The 25232-nt window shown below is 44.8% G+C and overlaps 12 protein-coding genes across 12 annotated transcripts; 4 read left to right on the plus strand and 8 right to left on the minus strand.

The window, feature by feature from the left end:
• Window positions 1-50: 50 nt before the first annotated feature.
• LOC122620939 (tRNA-specific adenosine deaminase 2) lies at window positions 51-1458 on the minus strand. Its single transcript, XM_043798629.1, has 3 exons — window positions 1330-1458; window positions 716-1261; window positions 51-659 (listed from the first exon to the last, which is right to left on the minus strand). Exon 2 carries the CDS (start codon window positions 1233-1235, stop codon window positions 753-755), a length of 483 nt encoding a protein of 160 aa, XP_043654564.1. The 5' UTR covers window positions 1236-1261; window positions 1330-1458; the 3' UTR covers window positions 51-659; window positions 716-752.
• A 166-nt stretch (window positions 1459-1624) lies between these two features.
• LOC122620860 (single-strand selective monofunctional uracil DNA glycosylase) lies at window positions 1625-2661 on the minus strand. Its single transcript, XM_043798530.1, has 2 exons — window positions 2334-2661; window positions 1625-2270 (listed from the first exon to the last, which is right to left on the minus strand). The coding sequence occupies exons 1-2, from the start codon at window positions 2643-2645 to the stop codon at window positions 1740-1742; spliced, it is 843 nt and encodes a 280-aa protein (XP_043654465.1). The 5' UTR covers window positions 2646-2661; the 3' UTR covers window positions 1625-1739.
• Window positions 2662-2860: 199 nt separating this feature from the next.
• On the minus strand, window positions 2861-3650 carry LOC122620859 (baculoviral IAP repeat-containing protein 5). Its single transcript, XM_043798529.1, has 3 exons — window positions 3411-3650; window positions 3159-3338; window positions 2861-3089 (listed from the first exon to the last, which is right to left on the minus strand). Exons 1-3 carry the CDS (start codon window positions 3558-3560, stop codon window positions 2958-2960), a joined length of 462 nt encoding a protein of 153 aa, XP_043654464.1. The 5' UTR covers window positions 3561-3650; the 3' UTR covers window positions 2861-2957.
• Window positions 3651-3948: 298 nt separating this feature from the next.
• LOC122619362 (protein fem-1 homolog A) lies at window positions 3949-7981 on the plus strand. Its single transcript, XM_043796258.1, has 6 exons — window positions 3949-4695; window positions 5651-5973; window positions 6080-6710; window positions 6768-7311; window positions 7373-7501; window positions 7567-7981. The coding sequence occupies exons 1-6, from the start codon at window positions 4442-4444 to the stop codon at window positions 7789-7791; spliced, it is 2106 nt and encodes a 701-aa protein (XP_043652193.1). The 5' UTR covers window positions 3949-4441; the 3' UTR covers window positions 7792-7981.
• A 2833-nt stretch (window positions 7982-10814) lies between these two features.
• Window positions 10815-12205, plus strand: LOC122620233 (mediator of RNA polymerase II transcription subunit 15). Its single transcript, XM_043797605.1, has one exon. It carries the CDS (start codon window positions 11243-11245, stop codon window positions 12161-12163), a length of 921 nt encoding a protein of 306 aa, XP_043653540.1. The 5' UTR covers window positions 10815-11242; the 3' UTR covers window positions 12164-12205.
• A 62-nt stretch (window positions 12206-12267) lies between these two features.
• LOC122620232 (carnitine O-acetyltransferase) lies at window positions 12268-14432 on the minus strand. The gene has a single exon (XM_043797604.1). It carries the CDS (start codon window positions 14299-14301, stop codon window positions 12370-12372), a length of 1932 nt encoding a protein of 643 aa, XP_043653539.1. The 5' UTR covers window positions 14302-14432; the 3' UTR covers window positions 12268-12369.
• A 241-nt stretch (window positions 14433-14673) lies between these two features.
• On the minus strand, window positions 14674-15596 carry LOC122621386 (chymotrypsin-2). The gene is made up of 2 exons (XM_043799232.1): window positions 14861-15596; window positions 14674-14786 (listed from the first exon to the last, which is right to left on the minus strand). Exons 1-2 carry the CDS (start codon window positions 15567-15569, stop codon window positions 14674-14676), a joined length of 822 nt encoding a protein of 273 aa, XP_043655167.1. The 5' UTR covers window positions 15570-15596.
• Window positions 15597-16285: 689 nt separating this feature from the next.
• On the minus strand, window positions 16286-17320 carry LOC122620926 (chymotrypsin-2). Its single transcript, XM_043798611.1, has one exon. The coding sequence runs from the start codon at window positions 17249-17251 to the stop codon at window positions 16433-16435; it is 819 nt and encodes a 272-aa protein (XP_043654546.1). The 5' UTR covers window positions 17252-17320; the 3' UTR covers window positions 16286-16432.
• Window positions 17321-18156: 836 nt separating this feature from the next.
• Window positions 18157-19767, minus strand: LOC122621084 (chymotrypsin-1). The gene is made up of 2 exons (XM_043798832.1): window positions 19534-19767; window positions 18157-18863 (listed from the first exon to the last, which is right to left on the minus strand). Exons 1-2 carry the CDS (start codon window positions 19731-19733, stop codon window positions 18236-18238), a joined length of 828 nt encoding a protein of 275 aa, XP_043654767.1. The 5' UTR covers window positions 19734-19767; the 3' UTR covers window positions 18157-18235.
• Window positions 19768-20641: 874 nt separating this feature from the next.
• Window positions 20642-21683, minus strand: LOC122620583 (chymotrypsin-2). Its single transcript, XM_043798113.1, has 2 exons — window positions 20874-21683; window positions 20642-20804 (listed from the first exon to the last, which is right to left on the minus strand). The coding sequence occupies exons 1-2, from the start codon at window positions 21648-21650 to the stop codon at window positions 20733-20735; spliced, it is 849 nt and encodes a 282-aa protein (XP_043654048.1). The 5' UTR covers window positions 21651-21683; the 3' UTR covers window positions 20642-20732.
• A 406-nt stretch (window positions 21684-22089) lies between these two features.
• On the plus strand, window positions 22090-23208 carry LOC122620582 (chymotrypsin-1). The gene is made up of 2 exons (XM_043798112.1): window positions 22090-22894; window positions 22956-23208. The coding sequence occupies exons 1-2, from the start codon at window positions 22173-22175 to the stop codon at window positions 23026-23028; spliced, it is 795 nt and encodes a 264-aa protein (XP_043654047.1). The 5' UTR covers window positions 22090-22172; the 3' UTR covers window positions 23029-23208.
• Window positions 23209-23935: 727 nt separating this feature from the next.
• Window positions 23936-24950, plus strand: LOC122622613 (chymotrypsin-2). Its single transcript, XM_043801193.1, has one exon. The coding sequence runs from the start codon at window positions 23977-23979 to the stop codon at window positions 24862-24864; it is 888 nt and encodes a 295-aa protein (XP_043657128.1). The 5' UTR covers window positions 23936-23976; the 3' UTR covers window positions 24865-24950.
• Window positions 24951-25232: the final 282 nt, after the last annotated feature.

Below are 25232 nucleotides of genomic sequence, written 5' to 3' on the forward strand. Positions count from 1 at the left end.
GTGTCGGACTGCGAGACTGCACTTTACGCATTTGAAAAGGAAACAAAAGATTTTGAGTAGTCTTCCTATAGTGGAAACAGGCACAGCCTTCACTACACACACGTAAATGTTGTAGCTTTTATGCAGTATTTGTATTTATGTTTAGAGTTAAAACATACGTTCTGAACGCCATATACAATGTATCTTAGACTATGCTTAAAGATTATAATAAATTGAATCATATACAGAAATCGTCGAAGAATGATGCAGTGGTACTTATTTTACTTCGGATATATTCCTCCTGGATGCGGATGACTGAAGCAATAATGTTTTCTTTCATCATGGAATTGTAGTTTTTTATTCTAACTACTTTAATTTCTGGTTGGGTGTTTTTTAAATCCGTTCTCTATTTCACGATACTTTCGACGGAATACTTTTCTTTTGTAAGATAATTACACTGATTGGCTTGTTCCCTCTTAAATAATGAGAAAACTAGAGGTTTGCCTTCTGTTTCTCGGTAATCTGTTGGATTCTGGAGTTTACCCGTTTGGAAGTAGTTGAATTTTCCGTAGAAAAGTAGAGTTTTGCTTTCTACTATTCTTCTATAATTTTATCATAGTTTTAAATATTATTTCAATGACTGTAATAGCTTCCTTCAGTGGTTGACTCCGTTCATGCTCCTAAAAAAACAAAAATGTATCTCTCTCTTTAGCAAATTCTTTACGTTTATAATTACCCCTTCTCCACAAAGCTGCTGGCCCCACCAACTGATCCTACTTTTTCTTCTTGGCCTGTGGCGGTGCCGCCGGATTGTCGCCCTTGTAGAAATCCTTTAGCAGAGCCATCGCCTCATCCGCCCGCACACCACCTGTGATCTGGATCCTTTGGCCGACGACGGCGGCCACGTCCACAACCGTCTTTCCTCCAAAGCGATCGTTCTCGCAGCCGTAGATGATCTCCTTGACGCCCAGAGTGTGCAGGGCGGCGGAGCACATGATGCAGGGCTCCACGGTGACCACAACAGTGATCTCGCTGAACAGCTGGCGGGCCGGCAGACGCCTCTCGCGGCAGCTGGCGAGGATCGCGTCGATGCAAATGAATTCCGCGTGGCGAGTGGCGTTCCGATGGACGTTCACCTCGTTCCCGCCACGTGCGACCACCTTGCCCCCATGAACGAACACACAGCCCACGGGCACCTCGCCGGCGTCACGTGCCCGCCTCGCCTCCAGTAACGCTTCCTCCATGAAGGCGGCCATTTGGCATGGAAATAGACTCGGGCGAACTGGGTGAAAAGCCGCACACAGATGAGATGAAATGACCAGGTCAACAAAAACAATGAGTAGCTCTCACTCTGGCGGCGCTTTCCAGCACTAAGCAACAGCTGGCGGTCACGGCGAACTGTCACTTCACGGCGGTCACGGTGAGAAGGCGAAGTCACGCTTTCTATTCGGGGTATTCCCCATGTAAATGAAAAACTTAGAATAAATAAGTATGTTTAAAAGAAAATAAAGAATACTATTTCACAGTCAGCATTAATTATGTTATATATTTTAATATTAAAAATAAAGGATTTTTTTTTTCTCTTTTGACGTTCACTTACGAAGATTAAGGTATAAAATATGTTGTAATTTCCAAATGCATATGTACATACATACATCTATTAAATTTGAAAAGTTTGTACTTTGTTTTCTTAGCCTAAGGAGTTGCCATTTTGCAAGCATAAAATACTTTCTTGTTAAGTTGCATATTGCATTTGAGCCTCAAGCCTCATTCCGCATGAAACGGATTAGGTTGTTCTCCTCCAAAAACGCTCGAGCCTTTTCGGGCCAGTTGGTGTTATTAGTGGACCGCGGACTAGGATGCGGCAGTCGGAGCACTGGAAGGAAGTGAGATTTGCAGTATCCTGAACGCTTCAGGGCACTGTGGACGTACTCCCCCACAGCCACAATCACGTGGGGCCTAAGGAGCTCCAATTGTTCGTCCAGGGTTTCCAAACACAGGTCTCCTAGCTGCCTTTTGTAAGGTCCACTAAGTTCACTGGGTGTTATGTTCTTGCCGTCAGCGCCGAAAAAAGCTAGTGGACAGAAATTGTGGACGAAACATTGCCGGGAGAAGATCTGCATGCTGCCAGCCAATCGGAGGAATAGGTCCCACAGACGCACACCACTGGGCTCCTCAGTTCGACAATCTAAGCCAGCGACAGGACGTTTGGGATGCACGACAGGAGGTTGGTCCACCGGTCCTGCCAGCTGCATTGAGACCTTTACTGTGCGCACATTGCCAAAAGGAATCTGCAGAGTGCGACAATGTGTCAATTCGATCGTATCGGATAATATGCAGGAATATGCTCTTACTCCGGTTTGGGCCATTCCATTGGGTCCCGGATTCATCCCAACAAATACCAGCCTTTTGGGACCGTCCATATAACGACGCAAGTAGTCGCGGTGCAGCTGGGACGCATACACTATTGGGTTATAGATGAACGGAGTGCTTGCAGGAGGAGCCAGTTTGTCCAGCGCCTCATTTAACTTTACTTCGGTCTCATAGAATTTCAGCCACAGCGGCTCAACGAAGAAATCGGATGTACTGCCCTGCCTGGGGAAAGACTTCTTGGGCTCCCCATTCTCCAGGCTGTCTTTTTGCTGATTCAATTTGCGCTTCAGCATAACGAATGCTTCTGCGTATCAACGCACTTTGATAAGGACTACAATTGGCAGGATTCGGTCTAGTTGGTTTTAATCAGCTGTTCCAAATGCTCAAAAAGCTTAGTATGACCGTGCAGCGTGGATGTTTTGGAATTGAATTCGCGGCAGATTTGTTTAAATGTAGGTACTTCTACGAATTGCTGCATATTCGAGTTGAGTCTACTGACATACATATGTTTTGGTACATTCAATGGGACTAACATTGCGTTTTATTGACAATCATGATAAATAGCAGGTTATATATATATATTAAAGGTTTAAAAAATTAGCGCTCTATTTTTGATTATGCGTAAACTCATCCAGACGCTCCTCGTTTTCCCGAATGAAGCTCGATTTGAAGGCTTTGCAGGTTTTCTCTATGCTGCCTTTAACAACGGTTCCAAGAATTTCGAGAAATTGTGACACCTACAACAAAATTATAAGATTGAGATGCCAGGCGGGTTCGGTGAGCCAGGTGAAGCATGAGGAACATACGGTTAGATCCCTTTCTGGACAGGACAGCTTCGCGAACTCGCACTGGGGTGCATGCTTAAGGTGCTCCTTCCACGGATCATCCTCGGGTTCCCAGCCATCGAGGGTTTTCCCGCACACAAAGCAAGTGGCAGTGTCATTTTCCCGCTTGGTGCCCGTCCAATAGAACCCCGCTTCGGCCATCTGTGATATATAATAGATTAGTTACTATAGATTACCATTTGGGTATTTTTGACCTTTCAGTGACTTCCTTACCTTCGAAATACTGCAGGATGCGGTCTCTGGGAAGGGCCAACTCTTGTAGCTCTCCACGCGATGCTGTTCCAGAAGATTTAGCTTGCGAAACACCTCAAGTTTTTCACCGCCCAAGCCCGCTGCGACTTCGTTCACCGCTGGCGATTCCATTTCCTATTACTCAACAATTCTAAAGAGAAATCCTAAAATTGAGTTCTTTTTTGCAAACAGCGCGTCGTTGTTGCTGTGCCTTTGAAAGCAGGGTTGCCAGAAATCTGAAAATATCGATAGCTCGTAAGCCTTGTTATTATCGATATCCGCCTTAAATAGTAAATATGTAAAATATTGTTGTATGCCACACATAGCATAATTTAAGGTACGGATTAAGATTCTAAAAATGGTCTTAGCTTCTATAAATTACATACGGGTTTACTTTTAAGTAATACCACATGAAAAAAGAGCGCCAACTCCTGTGTCGGCAAGGTGTGGCAACACTGTCCCTCTGTTATGGCCTACAGTCGTATGTTACAGCAGCTGTTTCAGTTATTGTCATCCCCCACTTGTGTACACACTGTTTTGACGTTAAGATTTTTGCTGACTTTTATTTATAAACAGAAAACACGGAAAAACATGGTGTAAACCGTGATCCAGACACCAACACCAATACACACTGCTCACGTTGTTATTGTTTTGAATTTTGCAATTGCGATCTGCGAGTATCGCCCTCGGAACTCCATAGATTATGCACACAAGTTTCACGCTGCATAGAAATTGATTCGAAGAAAAGAAGGAAAGGCAACCAAGCGGAGATACAGAGAGAGAAAAAGAAAGTGTTCGGACGGCCTTGGGCTGAATAACGGGAGCAGTGAGAGGCAACCCAATTAAGTAGAAGCAGCCCAGGCTGGTGGGTCACCGCACCGTTTTTGCAAGGGGCAGTGGCCCAAGGACAACCGGGAGGAGACCATCCACCACCCATCACCTACCCCCCACACCCACTGCAAAGGATATAGAGCCAGCCACCCATCAATTGGCAATGAGACGGTGCGCTGGCAATGCGCTCACTTGAAGGCAGCCGTCGACAGGTCGAGCAGCTGCAGCTGGTGCTGGAAGCCAAGGATCAGGATCAGCAGCGCAATATCCGCCAGGAGCAGGTGCAGCCACTCCCACGGCCATCAATGGCCAACGAACGCAAGCAGAGCGGTCCCAAGGTGGAGCTAACAAAGCTCAGTCACGAGCTGATCGAGGAGGTCAAGCGCATCCAAGCGGACTCGATGCTGTCGCACCACCTGGTCCACGAACTGGAAAAGTACGTCCCTGTAATTGTCTCCCATGAAAATATTATTATTTAATTAACCAATTAATTGGTTCTGTGGCACATTCCACACTATTTCATTTCATTCATTTCAATTAGCTAATACCAATGACCAATTCTGCGGTGAAAGTTTTCCCAAATCAATAATAATGTCTGCAGTGAAATATTTATACAAGCCAACCATTTTGGTTCTATTTAATAAGTATGCATTTGATATAATTACTTCTCAAATAACTGATACAGCCCTTTAATTCCCGATATATAAAAGTAACAACATTACCAACATGACTCGATTCGGCTGAAACTTATAATAAATAATTTTCAATGACACCATCTATCTTTGCCTCCTAGACAAAATTCCTTTGCACGAACATTTTCATAAGTAGAGACTATTAAATAATTCATTCTGCAGAGATAAAACGAATTGAAAAACAATAATTTTGGACAGTGTTCTTTTGATTGCTTCTAAATACCCGTATTAAACAGACGGACTAATGGAACTAATCGAATCGCCTGACTTTACTGATAAATAAAGTATTAAAATTATAGGGAAGCCACCTTCTTCAATACAACGCACGTCATGAATTAATCTCTCGATGTTACGGTATAGACTTACGGATACTGCGTATAATTCATTCTCGAAATGTTATTGTCCTTTTAAACAGATATTTTAATAGATAAATTAAGGGTTTGTTCCAATTTATGGTTTTTGTAATCACAAAAAGCTACTTAAATTGTGTGAATTCACTACTGAAAGCCCCAATGTGTTGACGTCGTCGAACGCTCGATCTTATCAACAAATGCCTACAAAATCATTGCCCCTGCACGTGCCTCCGATTTTTTTACCCTACCTTGCACAGAAAGAAATTCGGAAAAGTCTGGTCTACTATTCGAAAAATAATAATGAATTATTAAAGTTTATTTACATCGATTTCTTATCTGTTTTCAGGCTGCCCCACGATTCTCGTCGCGAGGTGGTGCGAAAGCAGCGAAATGGCTGCGCACCCCTCTTCATCGCCTGCAAACGAGGTGCCGTGTACATCGCCAAGTATCTGATCAATACTTGCGGGGCGGACATCGAGCAAAGGGGCCACTTCGAGGTGCCGGAGGATAATAGCTTTCACTATGTATCGCCACTTTGGGCGGCTGTCGTTTCTGGGAAGCTGGCCATGGTCAAGTACCTGGTGCGCATCGGTTGCGACATTAATGCCACCTCCGATTCGGGATCGACGCCGGTGCGAAGTGCCTGCTACATGACCCACGTTGATATCGGTAAGGAGTTAACAACATTAAAGTTAATTTCAAAATGCAATATATCCCTAAAGACTAATATTGTATTTGCTCTAATATTATCAATCTGTACTACTTAAACTTGCAGTAAAGTTCCTGGTCGAGAACGGAGCGGACATCAAGCGACCCAACATCAATGGCGGCACCTGCCTGATTAACTCGGTACAGTCGGTGCAGTTGTGCCTGTATCTGGTGCAAAGGGGTGCTGACATTAATGCGAGGGACATTCAGGACAAGACGGCGCTGCACTACGCAATCCAGGAGCACCGGCTGGATACCACGAAAATGTTGATTGAGGAAGGCGCAGACCCATATGCCAAAAGTCGGTACGGTGATGATGCCCTTCGAACTGCCTGCCTTAAGGGAGCACATCAGATCTTCGACTTCTTGAAAAAAGAGTTGAATTACACGCCTGCACGGTTGGCCGAGGCCCACGAGCTGATGGGATCGACGTTCCTCGATGAGCACAACGAGTCGAGGGTGTGCATCCTGCATTGGCGCATGGCCCATCACATCCGGGCAGCTTATTCACCGTATATAGAGAAAAAACCGCAGGTTCCTCTGCGCACTGCCTACGAAAATGCCGTGGAGTTTAGTACGCTAGAGGAGCTGGATAACATTGCCACCGATATGGATGCAATGCGGACCCAGAGCTTACTTATTTGCGAGCGTGTTCTGGGACTGACCCATAAGGATATGCTCTTTCGCTTAACTTTTAGGTGATTACAAATCAATTATTTTTTCTTTAACTCTCAACTTAAAATCTCTTAATACAGGGGTGCTTCGTATGCGGACTCACTCCAGCTGCAACGCTGCATTGATCTGTGGCGCTTCCTGCTCGAAGTGCGCGTGTCCAACTGGTCTATCCTGCATTTTGAAACTTGCTTTGCGGCACAGGCTCTGGTGCGGTTGATGTTGGACTTGCATGTCCAGAACTCAAGTCATATAAGGAGCGATGCAAGAGCAAGGTTTGTCCATCAGGATAAAGTGTTGCCCAGGTTCGAAGATGTGCTCGGGGTATTTCGAACACTGTCGGAAAGCGCTATTGTGGTGAAGCACCTGCTGCTCTTGAGGCCTGTTTTCAGGAGACAGCAGGAGAATTACGACCGGGTGATGAGGTGTTTGGCTCACCTTATCTATTTACTGATAAATACCGTCCACACTGAGGCGCAGAACAAGCTCATCCGCCAGGCGGTCCACGAAGCGGTGGTCGTGGGAAACTTGCGAAGTGCCAGTACCGCCGACACCATGCTACATCTCTGCGCCTCGCGGCTAAATGTAATTAAGAGCGGCTACATCACTGATGACAACTTTGCCGATGTGCGTAAACACCACCATTTGTCATTAGACATTCTTTCTTAACTGCCTCTATCATCCGCAGAAGACTGTGTTCCCCAATGCGGAAGTCATCAAGCTGCTTATCCAGTGCGGTGTCGATGTCAACATAAAGAACGAAGCCAAATCCACGCCTCTGCATGTCGCCTGCCAGCCTTACAACTATGACAATGAGGTACGAAGGCCATCAGTCAGGACATACAAACTCTTGATCAATACAATTACAACTTTTCTCCTCAGATTGTTCACCTTTTGCTCAAGTGCGGAGGTGACATCGATCAACCGAATCGCGCTGACAAGCGGCCCTACGACTTAATAGCCTCCAATCCCACCAGCACCATTCCACTGCTCAACTTCGTAACCCTGCAGTGTTTGGCGGCCACGGCGATAAGCAAACACCGGATACCCTACCATAATCAGTTGCACAGGCAACTGGAGAAGTTCGTCCGAAGTCACGAGCCGTGAGAAGGAAGCTTAGCTGAAAAAAAAAGAAAACGCTGAATCGAAGCCGGAAATGTGTTTTATGTCTATGTCTTGTCTAAATTAAAGGCGTTTCAACTTAGGATGATTACCCCCTTTTGGAATTTTCAAAATTTCACCTGCGTCGGTAACTTTGTTTCGCTCTATATATTAAATACATATATACAGATATCTATACCTATTGTTAAATCGGCTCTACGTAGTTTAATACTCCAATCGAGATCAGAAGATATAGATGCAAAATCAGAACAAACATTGTAACAGAACAAGCAAAAAGTGTAAACGATGAACGTGATATTAAAAACTATATATATATAGAGTGTATCGGAAACATTAATATTTTAGAGAACTTACAAAGCGAATGGCGGATTACTTAACAAGAGTGCTTAACAAACTCTGCTCTGCCGTTTGATTATTAGATCCTAAAGAGAGCAACTCATTGTAACGCCAATACATTTACATTTTACACATTACCTACATACACAAAATCACGCCTGAAACAAATACTAAACATACTATAAACATATATATACACGCAACTAGAATAACTAATTGAACACTTGTTGAACCACTAATATCGAACTCGATAGCCGAATGTGAACTGCAATTTGTGAGAGGGCCAAAGTCACCCAATTTGTTCGACAGCATTTGTCCCTTAACTTCTTATGATTACCACGCTTTCTAGACCTATGTACTACTATGTACGTGTATGTGTGTGGGCCTTTATATTGTCTTGGCCCACAGCAAGTATTTTAACAACCATTTCTGTGAGACCGATGGATTAAGTTCGTACAGCACGCGTGTTGCATAAGCCGGATCGAATAGTTATCTATCTTAGTTTGAGTAAAACGCCAGTCTAATCAATAAATTGAATAGTTTACAGTTTACTGTCAATAAAATAAATGCTATTATTTAATTGGGTGCTAGGTAATTTTTCTAACACATCAAGCAAGATACAACTTTTTGCTGCTTCTACTTGAAACTTATAAAAAACCATCCGATTAAAGTATGTCGGATATCGAGCCTCAATCATTTGTCAATATTTGTCCTACAGCCCATGTTAAACTGTCAGCTTAAGCACAGAAGAAGCAAAACACGATTTGATACACCTGCTTATTGAAATAATAATTTTATTTTCTATGGTTTGGTGGTCATCCCGAAAGAGTTGTGAGCTCGAGGTGTCCCATAATTAATTTGTACCCATTTTTAGGCCAGTAATTAAAAATGCATTTATTATGACCGGATGGTAGGCATCGCAGGCGCATTTATCGCCCAATCAATTCGATGTGATGGATTTGGGATACGGATTCGCAGGTGGACGGAGTTTGGGGTCGGATTCGGTTGCTAATGCTATGCATAGAAATGGACAAAGCAGCCTATGTCAAAACCTCCCATGGTGTGAATTAATAAATTAAAATAAAATAGTTTTGTTACGCAAATCATAATTTCTGTGCCGTCAACATTCACTTTTATGCTTTGACTAATCTGCGCACCGAGTGTTTTGCATTCAATAGATTTTGGCAACTTATCCATTTTGCATAAAATATGCAAAGTGCGGCAATAGTTGGCACTCATTAATCACAAGAGCTCTGTTGTGATCGTATTTTATTTATATTTTCATTTAAATTTATAATTTTCTGTTGTTACTACTTTCGTCCTAATGCATTTGGGTCTATTAATTAATGACAAGGTAATTTTGGTTTCCCATTACAAACGGCAACTTATCGTATATTTCTTTGACAGATCTTTGCATCTTTAATGACCCACATAAACAAATTATTCGAGTCAAAAAAGGAAACATAGTTTCGGTTCCATTTCACTGTTTTTCATGGTCCCCGAAATTGGCGTGAGAAAGTTGGAAACCAGTTTTTTGGCATCGACCAGAAAACACCCGTTAAAATGTGGGCTAACTTATTATCTCGTGGCCAAGTTGCCTTGACTGGTTTATTTTGATTTGTGGGCAGAATTTCACCCAGCTAATGAGATGCACCCTGTCGGATGCACGAGATTTTGAAATATAACTAAGGTGGTAAGTTTCCAGGTCCAAATTGGAAAGGAAGCAGCGAACCTTGCTATCTGCTCTTCGATATTACACCATATTACATACACCATTTGTACATTTACCCACAATAATAGGCCGGCCAATTAGCCCTATAAGGTATATATCTCAGCTCATTCCGTATGCATCTGTTTGTTATGACAACTAATTTCCGCTGGAAGTTGGCATATCCAATTGATGAGCTGTGCTTTCGATTTTATCAGGTTATTTACCTTCACTTTTTAGTTTGAAAACCAATTCCAAGTATACGAGCATTTTGCCTCAATTTGGCACACTTAAAGCTGACAATAAATCGCCCAACACTTACGCCCCATCGAATGGACACAAAACCTAGACCTTGGGTCAGACCAAAACAGATGCGAAATGCTGAAGTCCCCGAATACACCATTTTCAATTTCCATTTGATAGCTCGGGTTTCGAACAATAAAACAAAGTAGAGACAATGGTCCCGTAGACAAAAGTGCATTTTAAGTCGACCAGTAACCTCGTCGCCTATCGTCGTCATCAATATTTACATATCGCACTGGGACAACTGATCAACTGATCTGCAAAAACCACCAAGATAAACAATACTTTTGTTTCAATTTAAATGGAGCTTTTATTGTCCCCTTGGCAACCATGGATATCTTGGGATGTCTTTTACATACTTACAATTGCAATGCCACCGAAACAACCCAGTTATTTAAACAAATGAATATATGAAGTAGAAATGCTAATGATTAGTTCCCTGAAAATTATTTTATTTATAATTCGTAAGGTAAATCTAATATGTTTAATATGTTGTATGTTCTTAAATCATATTAAATAGATAATTTAAGTGAACGTTTAACATGTCTAACACGCACCTTCAATTTATTGTATTTATAAGGCAAATGATCGAAATGATATGGTTACAGCTTGACTAACTTGTTTACAACGATTGCAGATTTTTTGTCGTATGTGTATCACCCATTGTTGGGGTTTCCTCTCGCTCGACGTTTGTGGAGCCCATAGAGTAAGGTTAATACAAAAGCCCACTTGCCACCAACCAACCAGATGAATCCGAACAACCTCTTCGCCACGCATAACAAATGTTTTATGACCCCTGCACTGTTGCAACTGTGTTGGCTGCTGTTTCACGATTTGTTTCCGATTATAAACTAGTTGGAGCCGTGGATTGGTATAAAAGGCCCGGTGCCCGGTTGACCCATCATCACAGCACTAAGAAACTCGGACAGCGAGGGAGCATTCGGCTAAAGACAGCTAACCAGCAGAGAGACACCCACCCAAGCGACAGCATGAAGATATTTGTGGTGCGTTGGCCCTTGGATTGGATTACCTCTATGCCAAATGGATTACAAGGGATTATAATGATTGCTTATCTTTCAGACGGTTCTGATGGGCGCCATGTGCCTCAGCCTCAGCCAGGCGGACATCAGCTTGACCCAGGCGGGCTACAACTACCGCATCCAGCAGCAGCAGCAGCAGCAGCAGCAGCAGCAGCAGCCTCCTATTGTGGCCCACCTGTTGAACCAGCAGCTGCAGCAGCAGCTCCAGCCCCAGCAATCCTCGCATCCGGTGCTGCCCCCTCTCCCACTGCCCTACCTCCCGCCCGCCGGCCAGCTCCATTCTGCCCAGCCTGGCGTTCGTCCCACATCCGGATCATTCCCTATGCCCGCCGGTTTCCCCGTCAACTTCCAGACCGCGCCCATCCAGCAGCAGCGCCGCGCTCGTCCGCGTGTGAGGATTCCCAAGCGGCCCATCGTGACCAAAAACTTCTTCATCCACTCGGCGCCCGAGGAGTCCGAGGATGAGGTCCAGGACGAGCTGAACCAGTTGGCCCAGCAGCCTCGCAACCATTACAATGTGCTGTTCGTCAAGACGCCGGCTCAGACCAACCGCGCGGCGGCTCTTAACTTGGCCAAGACCCTCAAGCAAGAGAAGACCGTGGTCTATGTGCTGGCCAAGAAGACGAGCGCCGCCGATCTGCAGGATGCCATTGCCGAGGCGCCACAGCAGATCAACAAGCCGGAGGTGTTCTTCATCAAGTACCGCACTCCCGAGGAGGCCCTCAATGCCCAGCGGCAGATTCAGTCGCAGTACGATACTTTGGGAGGCAGTTCCACCATCACCGACGAGGGAGTGGCCCCCATCACCTCGGTGGTTGGCTCCTTGGATCCCCCAGAGGAGGAGGAGGAGGAGCAGCAGCAGCCGCAGCAGCAGCAGCTTCATTCAGAGGGACACTTTGTGGAGAACGGTGCTGGAAATTCTGGCGTTGGTCCCATCGGTAATCATTATCTGCCCGCGAACCAGTTCTAAGTATTCTTCATTGCTCGTCACATCCAGACCTAGTTAGCTGTCATCAACACCGCCTAGTTTTAAGTGCTTGCCAATGTTACCCAAATCCGTATTAAAATAGATTGTTTAAAAAACTTGAGAAGTAAAAGAGGTTATCTTTTCAATTGAACTAAATTTTGTCTATGAGCATGCAAATACAATGAGAAGTATGTTCTAGAGAACCACTTTTAAAATTTGCACTTAAGCTTTGGCGGCTTGTCTGTCGAAGGTGGACAATCTCCGAGCACCTCCCTCATTTGAGCAAAGGACTGCGCCAGCAACTTGGCAAGCTTTTGGTGATCAGTTGCCAGACAGCGACGCCAGGCGGATATGGCCAAAATGATGTCATGTTCACGGGGATTGTAGCAACATGCGTATCCATCTTCTGCAGAGGGTCCATATCCCATGAAAGCGTCGTATTTGGTGGCCACCTGCGAAGTGGACATTCGAAAGTGTGTGGACTTCACATACCCTGGCGATGCAAAGAACTCCGGAACGGGTAGGCAGTTCTCCACCGCCATTTGTCTAAGTCCAAAGAGGTGACGATCGACTCCCTTTCCCACAAGAGCCAGCTTGGCATACATCTGGTGGCACATCACCGCCTCACGAATCTTATTAGCCTTTTCCTCCGCTGGGGAACTCACATCGTCCATGGCGAGACAAAAGGCCAGGGATTCATTCGAGCACGAACGTATGGTTTCGGTCCTGCCACCATCAAAGATGCGCAAATGCGCGGACTCGTATTGAGCAGCTGGCTCAGAGTGCAATTTAAAGAAGGCCAACTGTAAGGCCATCTGAATATAGCTATCTGGACCGAGGCGCTGTTTCTTGATATAATCCTTGCCGTAGCCATCGAACTTAAGAACCTTCATTTGAAGGTCCTGGACAAGTTTGTCCACGTTTTTTTGCGCGATTATCAGCCATTGCTCCACGCACTTGCTAACATCGCAGAACTGTATTTTCCGTGCTGGAGTAAAGTCGTCCGATCCGCATTCCCCGAAACTAGGGTCATCCTTCATCTTCTTCACCACATAGTCCATCATCATGGCGATCGGCTGACCCTCGGCCGGCGAGTGCTCGTAGGTGAATCCAACGTTTCCGTTCGGGTTCACCACCAACTGAATCGTCTTATCCATCCAGCGGTTGGCGCTGTTGCACTGGCTGCCCTTTCCATGGATCAGCGAGAGGACCAGTTCCTCGGCATCTCGACCTTCCTTTGGGCTGGTACACTCGTCAAGGGACACCGTGAACATAGCATTCTGAATGGTTTTCAAGGCATCCGTATTACGGGGCGTATTTGATAGGTGTTCATATGCCTCGGCCCAGTTGTCTCTCGAATCGGTGGTCAAAATGCCATAGGGAACTCCCCGTTCTGTTTCCTTGACCATTATTTTCCCTAGTTGAGCAGCCAGAGATGGTGCACTTATCAGTTTTCCTTCCTTGTCGTATATTTTCAGTTGGTAGAAATGATTCAGGTAGATGACCACCACATAATCAGAGCACGGATTGTAGACGATGTCGTCCGTAAACCTTTTCGGTATCCGGCATGTGCCGAACACTTTGCCAAACTGACTGTTGTCCAACTCGTTCTTGCCCATTTTCACAATCGGAATCTTCTTGGCCTGCACCAAGTCATTGAACTCACCCAATCCGAAGATAACTCTCGACGTGTAGTCCACAAACTCGTGGGCATTTTCAAAGTTTTGTTTGGGAAAGGTCATGCCGGGACTGGAGAAGCAGGTCACTGGCGACCGGAACTGCAAGTAGGCAACCTTCAGCCAGCGATGGGCTAACCAGTTCTTCTCCTGACCACCAACTTCCTCCAGGAGATTTTGTAACTCTTCACCCTGCCCCCTCTGGAAGTCGTAAGTAATCTTCTCCTGCTTTTTAAATTCCTCGGGTGTCAGCAATGGTTGTACGGTCATCATAAAGCGGTTCAGGGTTTCTTCGAGCGGTAAGACATGATACTTCAGTAGGTTGGGCTGATCGGACGAAGAACTATCCTTTGTGCTGCTAAAGCGGGGAATAAGCATTTTTTTGGCGAAGGTATTTCGAGTCTGTTGCAGAACCGATGTCCTTGCAAAACTCCAGAGAACCCTTCCATTGTCACGGAACTTCATCTCGCCGTCGGCGGTTCTCTAGAAATACCCTCAAAGGTGCTATTAGCACTTTATTTGTGTTCTAAATAACTGTATAATTTGTACGATTTTTTACAAAATAAAGCCCATTTGTTACAGTAAATTTCCAGTTTGCATTGATCAGCACATTAGTAACGTCAGGTTAAATAAATTAATTCAAAATATGCATATACTTTAATGTAAGCAAGGACCACACGAACTTATAAAATGTGTACAAATTATTGGTACACTTTCTTTGTTTATTAGCTTTCGGTTATATTTCCAAAATTTTAATGAATTGTGTAATGTTTTATTTGCAGGGGAAATTCCTCTTCCTATCCTCTATATTCATAACACTCCATCAAGACGTTGTCACTATTCCTGGGGAGTAATAATCTCCTCCTGGAGATCCTCAGAGCTGTCCGTTTTGGACAGACTTAGGTGAGTGCGAATAAAGTCGTGATAATAAGCAATTGAAGCGTGAGCATCTGTACAACATAGTAAATAAAAAAGATAGTATTGACAGTTAATATGTATTTTAGGAACTTTATATTACTCTTACCTGGGTAACCTTTAGCACAGGGCATTCCCCAGTTGACCAGAGCCACCAGTTTGCCATTGTGCACCAGGGGACCACCGGAATCGCCATGACAAGCTCCGCGTCCCTTGTCATTGAAGGTGCAGACGTGGCCAATGTCCACCCGAGTGCTATTGTCGTGGGCAGCTCGACACTGCTCGAAGGGCACATAGTTCACTTCCAGACTCTGCAGACGGGCTGGAACATCGCCGCCCAAGGAGAGAGTTCCCCAACCGGTCAAAAGGAGACGGGATCCAGGAACCAACGCCTCGTGATCCAGTTCCACCGGTTGGGTGGCGTTGTCAAACACAATCGATTCATTCAGATGCAGTAGAGCTATATCGTTGCGATACTTGCGTGGTGCATAGTTGCTATGCTCCACAATCCTGTCGGGATAGTAATACTTGGAGCCATTTTGATGCAGATCATGGGTGCCTGTAAGGACTCGAAATGCCGTCGCCTGTCTGCCTCTTGTACAGTGAGCAGCCGTTATAATCCACCGCTCATCTATAATAGCACCGCCACAGGAATGCGCTCCACTTCCGATTCCTTGAAGGGAAATCTGGTAAGGTGCCAGCCCCTCGGCGGCCTCCTCCCCGCCGACAATGCGATTCTTGGTATACTGGGGAGGATAAAGGATCTGACTGGAGGCACTCGAAGTGAACAGAACCAGTGGCACCAAAATGAGCAACATAATGCCTGCTTCCCTTTGAATTACTGAATTTCGTTACCCCTTGGAAAATGTTTCTTATAGGTAAACTGCGCCTTGAAATTAGGAATTAAGTCACGTTCCAAAGCCAATATCTGGTTGTTAAAGTCCAGCTGAGTGAAGAGCCCTTCAGTTTAGGCAGCCACTTAGCACAAACAAGGTTGTTCTGATAAGTACGACTTGCACTCAATTTACATAATAGGAACTTAAAAAGGTAGATAGGTTGAGACTTGCTCAATAAGGAACATCTACGCCACAATAAAGTGACATTTGTGACATTTGTGTACTATGATATAATATTAATCAAAGTAATCTCGCAATTAGCTCTATTTAATTATCATTTAATTTGAGAACCTGCTGGAAAACTACTTAGGTATTGTTTATTTCCCTGGCCAATCGCACTCTGAGTCTAATCTCTACTTTAAGCAATGCCAAAGGCGATAGTCAATACTTCCTGATATCCCACTTCTTCCTAACTGGCGCTTGTTTGTTTGTTGACTCAGTTCTGAGAACTAAATATCACGATGGATCATACGAATGACTGGGCTTTTGGAGCTATCTGGACAGCATGAAGTGGGGGATTTCTTTCAGTGGGTCTATCAATATTGCACTTTTTAAAAGTGCCAAAATGAAACTCCCGTGTTGAAAAGAATGACATACATACACGTTTTGTTTTTAACTGAAGCGCAATTGCTCATTTATTTGTTCATAAATATTTTATGATATCTTTGATATCTTAGTGATAAAATTTACAGTCTAATTTGATCAATTTGCAGAAGCCATTAAATGACAGCTGCTATTTTTGTTCGCTTTTGGCTTTTGTGCCCCCTCTGGTGACTTTTGGACCTTTAGCATGCGGTCCCAGAGTCTGTCATCATCTGTTCGATCCAATCGTGGTAGTAGGCGACCGAGCCGAAGACATCCGGATAGCCAATGGCACATGCCTCACCCCAGTTGACGACGCCGACGAGGGTTTGGTTGGCATCCACCAAGGGTCCGCCGGAATCGCCATGGCAGGATCCCTCGCCCTCCTGGGTGAAGGTGCACACATGTCCTTCGCTCAGCCAGTTGGCGTTTCGCACTCGGGACTGGCAATTGTCGTGCTCGATGTAGTTCAGATCGATCTTCTGCAGCTGGGTGGAGTACCTTCCCCAGGTCTTGGTGCTGCCCCATCCCGTCAGTGTCAGCTTATCTCCCACCTTCGGCAGTGACCCCTTACTGGCCAGCTTAATGGGTTGCGTCAGGGCATCGTAGACAATGGGCTTAGCCGTGTGGATCAAGGCTATGTCATTGTGATAGGCCGGCTTGTCGTGACTGCAATGGATCTTCGATCCATCTACCAGGTACTCCGCTCCGGGTTTCGTGTAGTCCAATGTGCCGGTGACAACCTTCAGGTACTGAATGGGCCACTCCATGCAATGGGCGGCGGTGAGGATCCATTCTGGCGAGATGATACTGCCACCACACACATGCTCGCCAAAGGTGTTCATGATGGACACCTGGTAGGGTGCAAATCCAGAGGGGGAATCGACGCCTCCAATCACCCGGGTCTCGGGCTTAACGTGGCCCAAGTGATGGTTTAACTGGTGTCGACGATGGATCTTAACGCTTTTCGCCGAACACTGAGACAGGATCACCAAAACACTGATCAGTACTAGCCACTTCATTTTGCTTCAATTATGTGTTTTAATTAATTGTAATCTTTCTTTTTAGGGTTGTGTTGTGTTTGAGTTCCGTAAGCGGTTTGCCCACTTTTTGGCACCAAAATCGCTTTTATAGCCCTGTGCGAAATTTCCTTATCTCTCAAAGAGTTTCTTTTGAATATTTTGTTGCGATAAGCGACTCAGTTCGTGGGAACCTTCGATAATGACAATTTCCATAGCCCCTATAGTACCTGATAGGGGGGGAATTCTACTGCCATTTGGACTGGGAGTGATAGACAACTAGCTCACGACCGTAGCAAGATTACTCATACGCAATGGGACGGACTTTGCGCTTGTTCGAGTTGTGCTAGGCAGATCTTCAGACGCCGCCGGTTGATAATCGGGTCGTAATCGAATGGAAGTTTACTCAAAATTCGCCTGGAATAATTGCGAAATGATTGAACCCCTTGAAGATACTGAAGTTGGCATACCCTTAGGGAAGGCAAGTTAAAAAATTAGTAGTCGAATTGTAAACAAATATAATATGATATACAAATTAAGATCGATAACTTAGGTAATGAAAACCATACTTATTTCTTTTATCAAGCAATAATTATAAAAAAATATATTGTATAGAAATGGTTCTGCATATCAAGGCTCGGTAGTGTATTATATTGTTTCTGAAAAACCAGTTGTTTTTTATGGCTTCAATGAAATTTTGACGTTTCACTTATCACCCACAATTACAACCATTGGCAGACGTCTGGACAAGGGATTATCAAGATTTCCAGTTAATCAATTGTTTCACATACTGGATTTTGGACTTTGACATAATTTAGGAGACTATGTATCTTTTGGAACATCCCTGATAAGCAACAAATGACGGTTCTATAAAAATATTCGTCCAACGATACTCAAAATGCAGAGCACAATTTTTAAACTATTTTATTGAATGAATGTATCTTTCGGCGACTAAAATATTGGACTACAAACCTTTCAATTTTTAAATTAGGAAATAGCACAGCCGTTGATCGTGGATATAATCCAGCTGTAGTAAAAGCTGATGCGCGCGAACACATCGGGGAATCCATAGCCACATGGAACACCCCAGTTACCAACGCCCACCAAGCGACCACGGCTGTCAACGATGGGTCCTCCGGTATCCCCATGACAGGCTCCGGCTCCCACCTTTCCCACGGCACAAAGGTGACCCACATCCAGATCTGGACTACCACCGTAGGTGGAATTGCACCTTTCCGGGGCGACATAGGTTACATCCAATTGGCGCAGTTCCCACGAAAGGTCTCCTCCCACCTCCGTGCTGCCGTATCCGTATATGGTCAGCTTTTCTCCATCTGTCAAATCCTCCAAGGGAGTAAGTGTGATATTCTGTGTCACATCATCGTAATCGAAAAGAGATTTCGTCTTAATCAGGGCAATGTCGTTATGGTACATCGGCTGGTCGAAGTTGCAGTGTATGATGATATCCTCCACGGAGTATATCCAGCCCGCCGATCCCCAGTTATTATAGGTGGTGGTCACCACCTGCACATTGTTTTTTCGTAATCCAGCCACGCAACTGCCTGCGGTGATGACATGTTGATTGTCGATGATGCTGCCGCCACAGAGGTGGTTACTTAAAAGAGATGCATAAAGATAAGAGATTACTTAAGATAATAATATTATATTTCCTTAAAAAAATAATATAACTTCTGTGGTAATTCGATCGGACTTGCTACTAATAGCTCTGAATATAGAAAGAAAATCCTTTTTTTCACCATAGATTAGTTCAAATAAGGATAAGTTGATTACCCATAGGCGTTTTTAGGTGACCCACATCTAGATCTGGACTACCGCCGTAGGTGGAATTGCACCTTTCTGGGGGCGACATAGGTCACATCCAATTGACGCAGTTCCCAGACAGGTCTCCTCCCACCTCCGTGCTGCCGTATCCGTATATGGTCAGCTTTTCTCCATCTGTCAAATCCTCCAAGGAGTAAGTGTGATATTCTGTTCACATCATCGTATCGAAAAAGAGTTTTCGTCTTGATCAGGGCAATGTCGTTATGGTACATCGGCTGGTCGAAGTTGCAGTGTATGATGATATTCCACGGAGTATATCCAGCCCGCCGATCCCAGTTATTATAGGTGGGGTCACCACCTGCACATTGTTTTTTCGTAATCCAGCCACGCAACTGCCTGCGGTGATGACATGTTGATCGTCGATGATGCTGCCGCCACGAGGTGGTTACTTAAAAGAGATGCATAAAGGACTGTTAACACTTGAAATAGGATAAGTTGATTACCCATAGGCGTTTTGGATCGATACTAGGTAGGGTGCCGCCAGGACATCGGACTCTTCTCCTCCAACGATTCGGGAGCTAAATTTATTCGCGGCTTGGGGAATTTCTGAGGAGAAAGCTCGACGCCGTAGACTGGCCTCCGAAAAGGATAACGCCAACAGGACGAGGACGAGTAAAGAGACCGCTCTGGATTGGTAAGACATCTTGGGCGAACAGCTGAAATTGGACTAATTGCAAAGGAGTGCAGCTGAAAAGAAACTAAGCTCCAATAAACGATATTCAATATACGATAATAGATATTTGGCGTGATATTAATGGGCCGCCATAAAGGTAGTGCAATCTCAATCATGGTCAGCCTGAACAAAACCCACGAATTCTCCCCTCGTAAAAATCCCATATCTTTTTATAAATCAGCAACCCAATCATGTTTTCTGCTGTACTTGCCCGTACTTCCACTTAGGTGAAAAATTACCTCAAAATGGTTTTCGAATGACTGGCAATAATCATTTTTATACCCGTTACTCGTAATAAAAGAGGTATACTAGATTTGCTGAATATGTAATAGGCAGAAAGAAGCGTATCCGACCATATAAAGTAAACATATTCTTGATTTGTCGATTGTCCGTCCGTATAAACGTCGAGATCTTAGGAACTATAAATCCTACAAAGTTGAGAATAGAAATGCAGATTCCAGGGAAAATGTTGTAATTTTTTAAAATTTTACGTTCGTACTTCCACTAGCTGAGTAGAGGGTATCATATAAACGGGTAACTTAACTATAGCATTCTATCTTGTTTATATTCAGATCTTATCGAACTAATACTAAATACTTCTCAAGGGACAAGTCCAAGATTGAATTTTTAGTTACATAAAGTAACATTATGTTAAATATTAAAATATGAATAATTGAAAAACTTAAGTGTGCCTGTTAAAATTCAAATAGGTGTCAAAAGGTATTTAGGTTTTTAAAAGATTTACAAAAGAGAACTATATAGTAATCTTGCAAAAAAAGTATATTCTTTAAAGATATATTGTTTATACCCCATACTAAAGCTTAACTTAAATCAAAAACAAGACATTTTTTAATGAATAAATCATATTTAATAGTGCTTTCAAATATTATATATTTGTCATATTAAAAATCCCTTGCCAAGCTGATAAATCGCATTTCCTTTAGTACACAGATAGGAGGTGACCAATGTCTAGGCGATCGTACACCCGTTCATGGTGGTGCGGATCCAATCGTGGTAGAAGGCAGTGCGCGCATACACATCCTAGTGGAAATAATGGGCAATAAATAAATATATTACTCTCCGATATAGGTATATAATTGGAGTACTCACCGGATAGCCACGTCCGCATGGCACACCCCAATTGCCAATGCCCACCAAGCGCTGCTGCTCATCGATCAGCGGTCCACCAGCGTCCCCGTGGCAGGCTCCCTTGCCCGCGTCCATTTGGACGCACACATGACCTAGGTCCACATCATCCTGGTTCTGCAACTTCTCCCGGCACTCGTCCACCGGCAGATATGTGCCGGATGCCTCCTGCAGATAGCGACCATAGGTGCCCATGGCCTCTGTGCTGCCCCAACCAGCAAAGGTCAACTTGTCCCCCTCTTCCAATTCATCGATGTCCGCCAAGGTTATGTTCTTTGTCACGTCGTTGAACTCGATGCTGGACGACAAGTGCAGCAGGGCTATGTCGTTGTGGTACAGCGGCTTGTCGAAGTTGCAGTGCACATGGATCTGGTCCACATAGTAGTATGCAGCATATAGATCCCACCAATCCGAAGTTCCAGTCACAACCAGCAGGTTTGATTTCCTCAATCCCGCCACGCAGCTGGCCGCTGTGAGCACCCAGTTTTCGTCGAGTATGAGGCCTCCACACAGGTGATACGAGTATACATTTTGGATACTGGTTATCCAGGGCCAATCGCCCTCGGTTGCGGTGGAGCCCCCGGCCACACGACCTTGGGGCACAGCTTCGGTTGTGCGATGCCTCTCGATGTTGGCCAAACCCGGAAGCGGTTCTCCTCTCATCCTCATGGCTTCCGTAGGCTCCTGCAGAGCCAGCAGAGTCAAGCCCAGCAGCGCCGTAAAGTTCCACTTATTTCTCATGCTTGGTATATGCGCGGTACAATCGAAACTAAAATCCCCCAGGCGGGCCACCTTAAATTACACTTCATATGGCGGATCTTATCGGCCAGTTTGGTCGAATTTTGGATAATGGGAAGTTTATGGGTCTGGACATGGCGATAAGTGGCATATGCGGCAATGCGGCCGTGGTCATTGTGAGCTGACTGGCTAGTTCGACCGGTGCATTTATACAGTGCGGAGATTTACCGTGTCACACAAGTCCATGGGTTTATAGCGACCAGGTCCAATTGGACGTTCCGCCTTTACCGATTGGGTTTTATCCTTGCAGCCGTAAAGATACCTGGCTGTTTATGGCCATAAAGATTGCTGGCCAGTGGTCAGTTGGCCGCGAAAACCCAAGTGAGCCAACTCCCGAGGTGCGATAAAATAGGTTTATATGGAGAGCCTATAAAAACGCTCAGTTGGGTCATACAATTTTCCATTGCTGGTCATTAATTCGCGCTGTCCGACATTGTCCCTCGTCTCGGAAATATTCTTTAGGGGATGGCTGTCCGTTTCTCTCTGATTTGGCTGCTTCTGCTGGGCACTTCCATTGACGTCACGCACGGAAAGCGTTTGGATCGTAAACTTTTGGACAATCGAATTGTGGGTGGCCAGGAGGCGGAGGACGGGGTGGCTCCTTATCAGGTGTCCATCCAGACCACCTGGAAAACCCACATCTGCAGCGGAGTCATTCTCAACGAGCAGTGGATCCTCACCGCGGGTCATTGTGCACTGGACTTCAGCATCGAGGATCTGAGGATTATCGTCGGCACGAATGATCGCCTGGAGCCAGGACAGACTTTGTTTCCGGACGAGGCTCTAGTCCATTGTTTGTACGACATTCCCTACGTCTACAACAATGACATAGCGTTGATCCATGTCAACGAGTCGATTATATTCAACGATCGCACCCAGATCGTTGAGTTGAGCAGAGAGCAACCTCCGGCGGGCTCCACGGTCACTTTGACGGGATGGGGTGCTCCGGAAAGTAGCTTCCCCACAGTGCAATATCTGCAGACCATCAACCTGACCATCATCGCACACGAGGTGTGCAGGGAGAGATGGGACTTTCACGATGGCATCGACGTCGGCCATATTTGCACCTTTACGCGGGATGGTGAGGGAGCCTGCTCCGGAGACTCCGGAGGTCCACTGATGTGGGAGGGCAAACTGGTGGGCCTGGTCAACTGGGGAAGAGCCTGCGGCGTCGGTATGCCCGATATGTAAGACAAAGTTCATCTACCTCTTACAAGGTGGGAATTTATGAATTGCCAATCCTTTCAGGTATGCCAACACCGTTTACTATCAGGATTGGATCCGAAGGACTCGCTCAGGATGCAAGAATCGCGTTACCTGAAGGAGATAATAAGGGATAGAGATTAACTGAGTGACTATGATGAATGTTGGCATTAATATGTGAAATAAATGTATTGATTAGAACAACGCTGATAACACATACCCCTTACCCATGTGGTCATTGCCTACTTTTAGATGGCCAATCAACACTTTTATGGAACTGTTTGCTAGCATGTTACGGCATAAGGCAATGTCATGCTAGGGCTGAAAAATGATTTAGCCAGTGAAATGATTTAACCAGTACTATTTGAATAAATAATTACAATTATTATACACGAATTATATGTTTTTATTTCGTGCGCTACAATTAACTGTCTCTTGGGGTTTAAATAGCTTCACCCTGCAAATTAGGAATACTGTTTTTGTTAATTAGATTTTTTGGAAATTTTATACGATATTTATTCAAAAGAATATAAATAAAATCCCTATTCTTCCGATGAAAATGCAATTGAGCTTAATTATACAAATTATGTTGCTGTTCCAGAAGATCTAAAATAAAATTGATTACCATGAAAAATATATATAATTCAAATATTTCTAACTCTGAGTAGAAAAACTGAAATGGTTCGTTTGGAATCTTCTTAAATCAAATCATGTGATTCCTTGACAAGATAATTTATAAATCCCTTAGATATATGGTGTAGGTGGTAAGAGATGCAACCCTCGTTCTTATAAAGTCCAGTGGTAATATCCGCCAAGTGACCATTCTAGATATTATTCCTATCCAATAACGGCGCTGACATTGATTGCCCTGTCACAAAATGATAATCAGTGTGCGTCTATATCTTTTTACGATATCAGGCTTTATGGCATAGATACATGTGCGGAAACATTGATTCCGATTTACGATAAAACCCCAAGACTTACGATAAAACGTTCGAGTATAAAAGAAAAATCACAGCCCATATGCAGGTTTAATTGTCGCATTGAAAGTCAAGCACCCAGCATAATGGTTCGACTGGGTGTTGTGCAGATCCTTGTGATCCTCCTGGCCTGCAGTTGCTATAGCCCCATCATCGCCGTGCGATTGGCACAGCTTAGTGAGGAGCAGCTGGAGTGGATCTCGAAGGCGGAAGGAGTCAACTTCCAGAATCGCGTAATCAACGGCGAGGAGGCGCAGTTGGGCGAGGCCAAGTACCAGATATCGCTGCAGGGAATGTACGGTGGTCACATATGCGGCGGATGCATCATCGACGAACGCCATGTCCTGACGGCGGCCCACTGTGTATATGGCTATAACCCCTCCTACCTGCGAGTGGCCACGGGAACTGTGGAGTGGGCCAAGCCGGACGCCATGTATTTCGTGGAGGAGCACTGGATCCACTGCAACTACAACAGTCCCGCCTACCACAATGATATTGCCTTAATTCGGCTGAACGATACGATCAAGTTCAACGAGTACACTCAACCGGCTGAGCTGCCCACAGCTCCGCTGGCAAACGGGACGCAGTTGCTCCTCACGGGCTGGGGCTCAACGGAACTCTGGGGCGATACGCCCGATGTACTCCAAAAGGCTTATCTCACGCATGTGGTCTACTCGACTTGCCAGGAGATAATGAACGACGATCCGTCCAACGGTCCTTGCCATATCTGCACACTGACGGCTGGTGGACAGGGAGCCTGCCACGGCGACTCCGGCGGTCCGCTGACGCACAATGGAGTGCTCTACGGCCTGGTCAATTGGGGCTATCCCTGTGCACTCGGAGTGCCCGATAGTCACGCCAACGTCTACTATTATCTGGAATGGATCAGGAGCATGACCTCGGGACCATGCAGCAACTGTCACTGCTACGCCAGTAACTATCCCAACCTGTTATCCCAGGGCACAATAAGCTGAGCAAGTCATACGAATTTGAGTAGGTAAGAATGTACTGTGACAAACTGGTTGAAATAAAAGCTAGTGGCGGATTAACAATAAGGAAATTCAGCTAGTGTTCCTTTCCAGATAGTCAGCAATATGGATTTCTTTTTCCGAGCGTTTACCCATATTGTCTGTTCAATATTTACTCAATGTTTATTGCATTTATGCATCTATAATTGAAACTACTTTATTTCACTAACTAAAATTGCCCATAAATTTTAGAATTTGTTTTATAAAAGAAAACTTCGTTAGCGTAAACGTTTAAATTTGAAAAAAAATTAAAAAAAAACTGTTTGTCCGAACTTTTCTTGACAAAAACGCAAACCCATTTTAAAAGGCACTTT

The sequence above is a fragment of the Drosophila teissieri genome, chromosome 3R (genome assembly GCF_016746235.2).
Source record: "Drosophila teissieri strain GT53w chromosome 3R, Prin_Dtei_1.1, whole genome shotgun sequence".
Taxonomy (NCBI): domain Eukaryota; kingdom Metazoa; phylum Arthropoda; class Insecta; order Diptera; family Drosophilidae; genus Drosophila; species Drosophila teissieri.

Excerpts from the sequence above, each read along its gene's own strand:
- LOC122620939 (XM_043798629.1), bottom strand. The coding sequence starts at position 1,235 with ATGGCCGCCTTCATGGAGGAAGCGTTACTGGAGGCGAGGCGGGCACGT.
- LOC122620860 (XM_043798530.1), bottom strand. The coding sequence starts at position 2,645 with ATGCTGAAGCGCAAATTGAATCAGCAAAAAGACAGCCTGGAGAATGGG. Across the intron at positions 2,271-2,333 it reads ATGGAATGGCCCAAACCGGA|ATTCCTTTTGGCAATGTGCG; the intron begins GTAAGAGCATAT and ends CGCACTCTGCAG.
- LOC122620859 (XM_043798529.1), bottom strand. The coding sequence starts at position 3,560 with ATGGAATCGCCAGCGGTGAACGAAGTCGCAGCGGGCTTGGGCGGTGAA. Across the intron at positions 3,339-3,410 it reads CATCCTGCAGTATTTCGAAG|ATGGCCGAAGCGGGGTTCTA; the intron begins GTAAGGAAGTCA and ends TATATATCACAG. Across the intron at positions 3,090-3,158 it reads GTCCAGAAAGGGATCTAACC|GTGTCACAATTTCTCGAAAT; the intron begins GTATGTTCCTCA and ends ATTTTGTTGTAG.
- LOC122619362 (XM_043796258.1), top strand. The coding sequence starts at position 4,442 with ATGCGCTCACTTGAAGGCAGCCGTCGACAGGTCGAGCAGCTGCAGCTG. Across the intron at positions 7,312-7,372 it reads CTGATGACAACTTTGCCGAT|AAGACTGTGTTCCCCAATGC; the intron begins GTGCGTAAACAC and ends TATCATCCGCAG. Across the intron at positions 7,502-7,566 it reads CTTACAACTATGACAATGAG|ATTGTTCACCTTTTGCTCAA; the intron begins GTACGAAGGCCA and ends TTTTCTCCTCAG.
- LOC122620233 (XM_043797605.1), top strand. The coding sequence starts at position 11,243 with ATGGGCGCCATGTGCCTCAGCCTCAGCCAGGCGGACATCAGCTTGACC.
- LOC122620232 (XM_043797604.1), bottom strand. The coding sequence starts at position 14,301 with ATGAAGTTCCGTGACAATGGAAGGGTTCTCTGGAGTTTTGCAAGGACA.
- LOC122621386 (XM_043799232.1), bottom strand. The coding sequence starts at position 15,569 with ATGTTGCTCATTTTGGTGCCACTGGTTCTGTTCACTTCGAGTGCCTCC. Across the intron at positions 14,787-14,860 it reads CTGTGCTAAAGGTTACCCAG|ATGCTCACGCTTCAATTGCT; the intron begins GTAAGAGTAATA and ends TATGTTGTACAG.
- LOC122620926 (XM_043798611.1), bottom strand. The coding sequence starts at position 17,251 with ATGAAGTGGCTAGTACTGATCAGTGTTTTGGTGATCCTGTCTCAGTGT.
- LOC122621084 (XM_043798832.1), bottom strand. The coding sequence starts at position 19,733 with ATGTCTTACCAATCCAGAGCGGTCTCTTTACTCGTCCTCGTCCTGTTG. Across the intron at positions 18,864-19,533 it reads TCGATCCAAAACGCCTATGG|TAACCACCTCTGTGGCGGCA; the intron begins GTAATCAACTTA and ends ATCTCTTTTAAG.
- LOC122620583 (XM_043798113.1), bottom strand. The coding sequence starts at position 21,650 with ATGAGAAATAAGTGGAACTTTACGGCGCTGCTGGGCTTGACTCTGCTG. Across the intron at positions 20,805-20,873 it reads CATGCGGACGTGGCTATCCG|GATGTGTATGCGCGCACTGC; the intron begins GTGAGTACTCCA and ends TATTTCCACTAG.
- LOC122620582 (XM_043798112.1), top strand. The coding sequence starts at position 22,173 with ATGGCTGTCCGTTTCTCTCTGATTTGGCTGCTTCTGCTGGGCACTTCC. Across the intron at positions 22,895-22,955 it reads GGCGTCGGTATGCCCGATAT|GTATGCCAACACCGTTTACT; the intron begins GTAAGACAAAGT and ends CAATCCTTTCAG.
- LOC122622613 (XM_043801193.1), top strand. The coding sequence starts at position 23,977 with ATGGTTCGACTGGGTGTTGTGCAGATCCTTGTGATCCTCCTGGCCTGC.